The sequence below is a fragment of the Furipterus horrens genome, unplaced genomic scaffold (assembly GCF_987537825.1).
Source record: "Furipterus horrens unplaced genomic scaffold, mFurHor1.1.pri manual_scaffold_31, whole genome shotgun sequence".
Lineage (NCBI taxonomy): Eukaryota > Metazoa > Chordata > Mammalia > Chiroptera > Furipteridae > Furipterus > Furipterus horrens.
In genome coordinates, this window is record NW_028327201.1 from 545,824 (window position 1) to 555,817 (window position 9,994).

The 9,994-nt window shown below is 46.6% G+C and overlaps 1 protein-coding gene across 3 annotated transcripts; it reads right to left on the minus strand.

The window, feature by feature from the left end:
• Positions 1 to 4,894: 4,894 nt before the first annotated feature.
• On the minus strand, positions 4,895 to 8,848 carry LOC149990061 (PWWP domain-containing DNA repair factor 3B-like). 3 transcript variants are annotated; one of them, XM_090265685.1, is made up of 3 exons: positions 7,802 to 8,848; positions 7,283 to 7,291; positions 4,895 to 5,845 (listed from the first exon to the last, which is right to left on the minus strand). In XM_090265685.1, exons 1-3 carry the CDS (start codon positions 8,846 to 8,848, stop codon positions 4,895 to 4,897), a joined length of 2,007 nt encoding a protein of 668 aa, XP_090121811.1. The 3 variants fall into 3 exon arrangements, with proteins under 3 accessions (XP_090121811.1, XP_090121813.1, XP_090121814.1); XM_090265687.1 differs by lacking the exon at positions 7,283 to 7,291 and having other exon boundaries at positions 4,895 to 6,045; positions 7,996 to 8,848; XM_090265688.1 differs by lacking the exon at positions 7,283 to 7,291.
• Positions 8,849 to 9,994: the final 1,146 nt, after the last annotated feature.

Here is a 9,994-nt window from a genome sequence, read left to right on the forward strand (position 1 = left end):
TTCCTATTCTGGTTTGCTTAGTTGGATTTTGTTTTTACTTTTTAGATTCAGCTGTTAACAGTTGTGAGTTTGTGTCATTTTAACGTTCATAATTTTGACCCTTTTCTTAAGTAAGTCCCTTTGATATTTCATCTAATAAGAGCATGGTGGTGATGAGCTCCTTTAGTTTTAACTTGTCTGGGAAGCACTTTATCTGCCCTTTCATTCTAAATGATAGCTTTGCTGGATAGAGTAATCTTGGTTGTAAATCCTTGCTTTTCATCACCTTGAATACTTTTTGCCAGTCCCTTCTTGCCTGCAAAGTTCCTTTTGAGAAATCAGCCTATAGTCCTATAGGCACCCCCTTGTAGGAAACTCTTTGCTTTTCTCTTGCTGCTTTCAAGATTCTCTCTTTATCTTTAACCTTTGGCATTTAAATTATGATGTGTCTTGGTGTGGTCCTCTTTGGGACTAGTTTGTTTGGGACTCTGTATGCTTCCTGGACTTGTATGTCTGTTTCCTTTGCCAAATTTGGAGAGTTTTCCTTCATTATTTTCTCACATAAGTTTTAAAGTTTTTGCTCTTCCTCTTCTCCCTCCAGTACCCCTACGGTCTGGATGTTCACATGTTTAAAGTTGTCCCAGAGGTTCCTAAGCCTCTCCTCATTTTTTTTCTTAATTGTTTCCTCATTCTGTACTGGTTGACCGTTTTTCCCTTATATTCCAAGTCATTGATTTGAACTTTGGTTTCCTTCCCTTCACCATTAGTTTTGTGTGGATTTTCCTTCACTTCATTTAGCATAGCCTTCACTTCTTCCCTTTTGCACTTGCTTGCCATACTTAAGTATATCTGTCAAACCAGTGAGTATCTTTATCACCACTGTTCTGAACTCTGATTCCATTAGGTTGGCTATCTCCTCGTCACTTAGTTCTCCCACTAGAACCTTGATCCATTCCCTCTTCTGGGCCATACTTCTCTGTCTCCTCATCTTGGCAGGCTCCTGAGTTTGTTTGCCTCTGTGTCCTAGGTAGTGCTGTCACTGCTGTTATGTTATAAGGGGCGGAGCCTTAGGTATTTGTCAGTACAGGGCTACCCGTTTCACCACGTTGTGGTGCTGTTTGTGGGGGAGGGGTCTGAGAGGGAACAATGCCACTTGCTCAGCACTCGCCCCTTTTCCAGGCACTTCTCCCACTTTGTATGGGACCGGCGCCTCTCTAGCTGTTGCCCTGGCCATTGTTCCCAGAGTAGGTGGGTCTGTGGACATTCTAGGATTGTGGGGACCCTTTCAACAAGTGTACTCTGCTGAGACACTGGCAGTTTCTTCCTCTGCCTCAATCCTCACTGGTTTGCAGAGTCAGAAGCAGTGAGGCTTTATTTTCCCCAGTGCTGGGACTGTGAGCTGTGTGGTCTGGTCTGGTGCTGGGAACGCTCCCCAGGTGCCCCTCCTGACTTTAAAAAATGTGTGACTGTGCTTTCTGCTGGCCTGCTGCTGCTGCCACCGCCGCCGCCGCCGCTGCCACGACACCGCATCCTCTCCACCCTGGCTCTGCCCCTCCTGTCTGGATGAGTATTTCTTCTTTATATCTTTGTTGGACTTCTATGCAGCTTGATTTTCTGAAACTTCTCATTATGTTTAGTTTTGAGGTAATTGTATTCCTTCTTAGTGGTGGAGGGAGATGCAGCGTGTTGGTCTAGGTCTCCACCTTGGCCAGAAGTCCCTATTTATAACTACTTTTAGCCATCACTTGAGCTATTACTTAAAGATTGTTTTTAGCTAATCAATCACACATATTTAGTATCGCCCCTGGCTCAGTTAGATTTATAGGGCTACAGTATCGATTGCCCCTGTACTAATGTTTGTTATGGAAGAGAAGGCATGCCTTTTTTATACTATATCCATTTCCATATAGCAAAGACTTTGTGTAATTCAGTAGAGAAAACAATGCTCATAGCTCAACTTTTAAATCTAAACCAAGCATTCTGAGCCCACAATGAAATATACTAGTTATACTACCGATTACAAGCCAAAATTTATCTCATACATTAAGTATTAAAATAAATAAATTCAATAGAACATTTCATAATTCAAAATTGTCCATCATATTAGAAAGTGTTACTAATTTGCATTTTTATAAACCACTGTGAAGTGAAGAGCCCCACATTAAGAGTTATTTTATTTTCTTTGTTATTGGTGAACTCAATATATTGATAAAAGCTGGTTCATAGGAGGCCACTATCATAAGTCCAATCGTTACATAGGAAGAAATCTTATGAAGAAACGAACTATTATATCATCACCTCCCAAACCACAATCCTGACTAAGTGACTCAAAATTACAAGTTCATGGTGTAAAAAAAAAAAATAATAATAATAATGAGGAGAATAAAAGTTAATAACTTAACATACATTCAACATTATATGCCTAAACATTTCATTATCATTATTACATATCACTTTCAGAATAATACTATTAAAACTACAATCATTGTTCTCTGTTTTTACAAATAAACTACAATAAATCTGTTAAGTAAACAGACTTAAACCGAGGGTTATAAATTTAGAAACCTTAATATCTTTCTTTTCAGTGCTAAGAGGTTTCTGATTCACGTGAATTCAAATGTGGGAGCATTTCTGAATCCATTGAGATATTGCTTCCTGGCCATCAATTTGGCTCAAATAAACTCTCCAAAAATTCTCTGTATTTTCAAATGTTTCTTACATCGATAACAACTTGACAGAGTCAGCAGGATTCCGAAGAATCTTACCCCGAACCACGTTGCAGACCCAGACTCATGCTATGTATCAGCAGAGGCCCATTGTGCCTCACTGGCTCTTCGTTTTGCAAATGGTGAACTCGGGTGAGTTTCAACTGGAATTCCAGACCTCCCTGTTTTAAGGTATGAGACCCTGACTTTATCTGAGTTGTCTTTTTAAATCTTCAAAGTGGAACTAAGATTAAAGGTTGACAGAACCCAGGTTAAGGCAGGGCTGGAGGGGAAAAATGAGTGGGTGGTTTTTTAATTTTGCTTTTCAATTCGTATTGCTTTCTGTGAATGTGAAGTACAGACTGTACAGATCTCAAAATCAAACTAAAATTAACATGGTAAACTGTGCCTCCAAAGCCAGAGAAACTCCCACCCCCCAGCCCTCATTAATACTCCTGGTAGAAAGCCTTGACTTGTACGTGCATTAAAGAAAGGGGAGGGTTTAACCAGAAGTGTTACCAACTTAAAATGGCCAAACTACAGTTTTCTTTTGGAGCCTAATTTTTTTTTGCATGCAAAATTAGAAAATACTGGCTCTAAAACTAAACTGAATGAATGAGAAGCTTATTGATTTAGAAATTAAAAGCCTCTAGGAGGAGCACAGATAACCTTTTCAAAGGTTAACAAGAAAATTTAGAGAGTATCTCTGAGCTAAAGAAGACTTCTGAAGCTAATAAATGCCATCCCCTCACCTCGCGCCCACAACTCCAAAACCAAAGTTTGCCTTTGAAATGCAAATGCCTGGTGTCCAATAACTCTTATCTGGACTATCTTAATGTGCAAATTTCTGGAAGGTAAATCTTATGAAAAGTGTTGAAAAAAAAACCCTGAGCCACACCTGATCACCTTGATTTAATTTACTGCACCTATTCCTCTCTAAATTAGTGAATTTTGGTGAAAGTTATTGGATATCTAGATATTTTGAAATGCTAAAACGTTGATTGCTAGACAAGTCTTGGGTTTGCCTGCTTTGGCTTTTGTTGCAGAGGCTGTAGAATGGATTTGGAGCTGTTAATGAGTGCCTTGCTGATAAATGTCTTTGTTAGAGGTGTGATTCTTGAAAGCGAGTGTATTTGCCAATAGAAGAAACTATGTTTCTACAGGTTGTGAAATGTGTTCATAAGAGTCAAACTAGACTTCCCTCTGGTGCCAGCAGCCCTGGGCGCGTGCCCAGGTGAGGTGAGGTGACTTCAGCGGGGAAACAGAGGCAGAGGTGGACCTCCACCGGCCCCGGACACTGAAGGGGTGAGGGATGACGGGCCCGAAGGCCAAAAAGCACGTGGTGCTGCCCACTCGCCCAGCGGCCCCCACGGTGGAGCAGATCCTGGAGGATGTACACGGGGCGTCCGCTGAGGACCTGGTCTTTCACTGTCCTGGCCCTGGAAGACTCGTCAGACCCCCTAGGAGGGCTGAGAACCCTGAGGCCCAGTAGGAGCAGCTCTACCAGCACGGGCTGATCAAGTGTTTACTGCATGCTGAGATCTCATTTACTCACAGGTGGGCTATATGCAGATGATCCCTTCACTTGGTCTGGATTTCAGATTGCCTTTCCAAGAACCATCTGATGGTAGTGATAATATATAGAAAAAGATCTCTGTCATTGGTCTCACATCTCAGGGATGTTCCCGCCCCCTTCCCCCAAAGGAATACACATAGCAGGGGAAACTCAGGAATTATATTGGGAAGGAATTCAATCGTTTATATGAATGTATCACAAAAAGAACGAGCAGCTCATGTGACGTTTCTGTAAAATACGTCTCAGAGTTTGAAAGCAATTGTTGCTTAGTACCTGTTACCAGGGCTCTTTCAGGTAGTGACAGAGTGTGTGTCTTATAAGAAAATACAAACTATATACGGTCAAAAGCAACTTTATTAAATGACCTGGAGAGTCACACATCTGAGCAAGCAGAGGCAAGTACAAGTGTCAGTGATATTTTAACAAATTAATTTGTGAACAAAAAATGATGAGGACCGTGCCACCCACAACTGCCAGAGAAAGATCTAAAACAAACTTAGCACATTCTCGAATTTCCAGAATGTCTTTATGTGTGGTAAAGGATGGAGGGATCACACGTTTCGTGCAGTCGGGGTTTCTTACTAATGCTACGAGTGAGAGGTCTCTTGGCTAAGGTGTGGGTGCAGGGGGAGAGTTATTTCGCCTTGCTCACGATTGCCGATCTCTTTTTTATTTCCCTTAAGATATTTTTATCAAATAGTTCTTTTTCCCGGTAATGCACAGGTGGCCCTTGCAGGTACTTTACTTCTGCCTCCTTGTAATCTAGCCCATCAAGGGCAGCAATTGAACAAATTATGGCTTCTGGCAGAAGGACTTCCAGAACAAAACTTACTTTGTCATCCCTTGTCAGAGACAGCGCCTTCTTGTCTATTTGCTTGTAGAGCTCTTGTAAATGCCCTACCACGTCATCCAACTGGTCTTCATCCTCCAGGTATGTCTCAACGCAGATCACATATCTGGCTGATTTCATAAATGACACCAGCCACCTGGACTGTTTCCTGCCTTTGAGGATGTCCAGAAGATGGGAGTCAGCTCCCTTTCTCCTCACGATGAAGTCCACGAGCTTCTGGTTTTCTCGGTCCCAAGCAGCCCTCATCTGGTCAGGGAGCGTTTTCTTGCAGGGCCCCTTCCCGCCTGGGGAGCTCTCCTCCTCGGAATCTTCCAGGTCGGCGTAATTCACCTTCGGGAAATCAACCCCAAGATGTGCCTCTTGGATGGCTTTCCTAATTGGGTAGCTGATGTCGGCGGCATAGTAGTCCAGGAAAGAACCCACAAAAGACCCGTGACTGAGCTGTTCTCCGTAGTGGGAAATCAGGGAGAAGCACCAGTTCACACCATGCTCGTACACTTTCTTGGCTCTCTCCATTAGTTTCTCCTTCTCCTTACAATGCAGATGCTTTAACCTGCGAAGAGGCACTCGAATGCCGCTCCATGCTGCGCACATGTTTGCATCAATCAGAAGCACCCTTGCAGTCTTCTCTGGGTGGTTGACAGTCTTCACCACTGCTGGCCAAAACGGGTGGTTTTGAAATTTAAACCAGACCACCATTCCTCTTTCAATGGGGCCGAGCTCCTGTGGGACAGCCTTGCTTATCAGTTGTGGCACATCCTTGGCGCCATGCTTCCTCATAGCGGTGGTGGGGTTCAGAGCCTTTGAGTCAACAAAAGGTTGAGGTTCCTGCCGTGTTCTCTGAAACTCTGGTGCCCACCGCTTCCTTGGTTTGCATGCCAAACGGCGTGAACACCGCAGCTCTGGGTTAGGGGCACTGGAGGGTGCTGCCACACCTTCAGAGCCTGGCTTCCAGGCACCCTGTGCAGGGACCTTGATGTTCACGGAACAGTCAGAGGAGACAGTTGGGGTCTTTGGGCAGGTGCTACGTGATGCCTTTCTTTTCGGAGCCTTGGGCACAGTGACTATGGAACTGTGTGGCAGAGATGGAAGGATGGCTCCCCTTTCAGCCCCTGCACTGTTCTTCCTGACGATCGGTTGTCCCACATCCTCAGCAGCATCCTTCTTCATAGCGGTGGCGGGATTCACAGCCTTTGAGTCAACAAATGGTTGAGGTTCCTGCCGTGTTCTCTGAAACTCTGGTGCCCACCGCTTCCTTTGTTTGCATGCCAAACGGCGTGAATACCGCAGCCCTGGGTTAGAGGCACTGGAGGGTGCTACCACACCTTTGGAGCCTGGCTTCCAGGCACCCTCTCCAGGGTCCTCGATGTTCCCGGAGCAGTCAGAGGAGACAGCCGAGGTCTTTGGGCAGCTTCTGCATGGTGCCTTTCTTTTCAGAGCCTTGGGCACAGTGACGATGAAACTGGGTGGCCGACATGGAAGCACGCCTCCCCTTTTAGCACCTGCACCGTTCTTCCTGACTATCAGTTGTCCCATATCCTCGGCAACATCCTTCTTCATGGCGGTGGTGGGGCTCACAGCATTTGAGTCAACAAAAAGTTGAGGTTCCTGCCGTGTTCTTTGAAACTCTGGTGCCCACCGCTTCCTTTGTTTGCATACCAAACGGCGTGAATACCGCAGCCCTGGGTTAGAGGCACTGGAGGGTGCTGCCACACCTTTGGAGCCTGGCTTCCAGGCACCCTCTCCAGGGTCCTCGATGTTCCCGGAGCAGTCAGAGGAGACAGCCGAGGTGTTTGGGCAGCTTCTGCATGGTGCCTTTCTTTTCAGAGCCTTGGGCACAGTGACGATGAAACTGGGTGGCTGAGATGGAAGCATGCCTCCCCTTTTAGCACCTGCACTGTTCTTCCTGACGCTCGGTTGTCCCACATCCTCGGCAACATCTTTCTTCACGGCGGCGGTGGGGTTCACAGCCTTTGAGTCAACAAAAGGTTGAGGTTCCTGCCGTGTTCTCTGAAACTCTGGTGCCCACCGCTTCCTTTGTTTGCATGCCAAACGGCGTGAATACCGCAGCCCTGGGTTAGAGGCACTGGAGGGTGCTGCCACACCTTTGGAGCCTGGCTTCCAGGCACCCTCTCCAGGGTCCTCGATGTTCCCGGAGCAGTCAGAGGAGACAGTCGAGGTCTTTGGGCAGCTTCTGCATGGTGCCTTTCTTTTCGGAGCCTTGGGCACAGTGACGATGAAACTGGGTGGCAGAGATGGAAGGATGGCTCCCCTTTTAGCCCCTGCACTGTTCTTCCTGACGATCGGTTGTCCCACATCCTCAGCAGCATACTTCTTCATAGCGGTGGTGGGGTTCACAGTCTTTGAGTCAACAAATGGTTGAGGTTCCTGCCGTGTTCTCTGAAACTCTGGTGCCCACCGCTTCCTTTGTTTGCATGCCAAACGGCGTGAATACCGCAGCCCTGGGTTAGAGGCACTGGAGGGTGCTGCCACACCTTTGGAGCCTGGCTTCCAGGCACCCTCTCCAGGGTCCTCGATGTTCCCGGAGCAGTCAGAGGAGACAGCCGAGGTGTTTGGGCAGCTTCTGCATGGTGCCTTTCTTTTCAGAGCCTTGGGCACAGTGACGATGAAACTGGGTGGCCGACATGGAAGTACGCCTCCCCTTTTAGCACCTGCACCGTTCTTCCTGACTATCGGTTGTCCCACATCCTCGGCAACATCCTTCTTCATGGCGGTGGTGGGGTTCATAGCCTTTGAGTCAACAAGAGGTTGAGGTTCCTGCTGTGTTCTTTGAAACTCTGGTGCCCACCGCTTCCTTTGTTTGCATGCCAAACGGCGTGAATACCGCAGCCCTGGTTTAGAGGCACTGGAGGGTGCTGCCACACCTTTGGAGCCTGGCTTCCAGGCACCCTCTCCAGGGTCCTCGATGTTCCCGGAGCAGTCAGAGGAGACAGCCGAGGTCTTTGGGCAGCTTCTGCATGGTGCCTTTCTTTTCAGAGCCTTGGGCACAGTGACGATGAAACTGGGTGGCCGACATGGAAGCACGCCTCCCCTTTTAGCACCTGCACCGTTCTTCCTGACTGTGCAATTCCGGGACCTAGCTTTTGAGGTGTTTGTCTTTTCCTTGCCCTCTTTCTCATGGTTGTCTTCTGAAAGCAATGGGGAGTTTGAGCACATGCTGAAACTCTCTGAGGACTTTGTTTGCTTTTTTCTTGGAACAGGAGCGACACATGTGTGTACCTGTGATTTGTCACCATCAGGGGTGTCTTCATCCCCTGAATGTACCAACAGTGATCTGGGGGTTTTCCTTTGGCTAAGACATCTCAGTGAATGCCCTTTGGGCTTCCGAGATTTTTTATGAGACTGTATCCGTGGCCCCTTTGTAGACATTGTAATTGTCTCTGGATCATCTGATGCTCTGGATGGACCCAACTTTGCTCTCTTTTTCAGAATCTTCTGTGCCAATGTCAAAGCTCTCCTGTAGGCTGCTCGCTCTCCTGGTGGGACGCTGGCCTTTGGCTGGGCCACTATCGAAGAGAAGATGGATTCAACTTGAGACTCATTTAGGATCTTTACTTCCCTGCGTTTCACTTGAATAGTTTTACCTACTGAGAGTATTTCAACTTGTAGATAACATGGCTTTTTCTTCTTATTTTTTGGTGAGCGTCCGGATCTGGACAAAACCCTTGCTGGCCAGAACTGGCCTTTCCAACTGCACAAGACATATTTGGAGTCCATTATGACTGGTCTTGGGTATTGAAAGGTAATTAACAGAAGTCTAGGGGTGCAGCTGTCCCACAGCTACAGCAGGTTTGTCCTCAGGCAATGTGTTTCACCACATGTTTTTGCCTAGGACTTGAGAGGGATTATTGCTTGTGTGACCTGTTCTTCTCCACCTGAATCTCCCAGAAATGCTGGAACTTGTGTTTTGATAGACTGAACTGAAGAATACTGGAATATGGAAAAGGAAAAGAAGAAGAGTGTCAGAAAGAACTGTTTTGGTGTGTAACAGACAGAGTTGGGGGAGGCCGAGTACAAGGCAACTATTTGGGAAAAAATATGAAAGATACCAGAAGAATTCCACAGCCCTCTGAACCCACTTTGTGTCCTGTTGTCACTACTGCATAATAAAGATCACTTGTGTGTGGAGGTTGGCGTCATGTCCAGGATCTCATTTGTGCCATTGGACATCCAGTGCCTTTTGTGCTCCTCGGGGCTCATCCTAGGGGAATGCTTCAGGGTCTCTTTTCTGGTGTGCGAGCATGGCCCTGTGCACCCAAGGAAGTCAGAGATGACCTCCGATCTACAGACATGGGTATCAGCATGATAGCATGTCCAAGAGTGGGAACATAGAAGCCAGGGGTTCATGAAGTTCTTGTGGGTGTTAGAGGTATTCCCGTTCATAAGGATCGCTGCAGGCACAGGCCACTGGCTGGGACACACACCTCTTTGCTTCTCCATGGTGGTTTAAATGGATCCCGACCCCCACCCTCAAGCACCAAATCAGTGTGAAGTAGTGACTGTGCAGTGAGGAGCAAAAATAAAACACATGCCAAATGTCAACATGAAACAAATGATTGCAGATGAGATGTGTAGTACAATGGGAAAGTCTTACCGAATGCCAGGTGGACTGTGGTAGGCGAGGTTCTGTGAGCAGGATCTGTTGAACTCCAACTGCTTGTGGGACAGGCCCTTTACCCTTCTCTGGGCTTCTGAAGTGCACTGCTCTTCCAGGGATAAAATGGTACCAAATGCACCTCTATATTAATCTAGGAAATCCAAGCGAGTTAGTTAAATGGGGAATGAGAGAAGAGGGTGTACTTCCAGCCAAGATGGCAGCACAGGTACACATGCTTCCCCTCCCTCCACAACCATAAGAAGGAA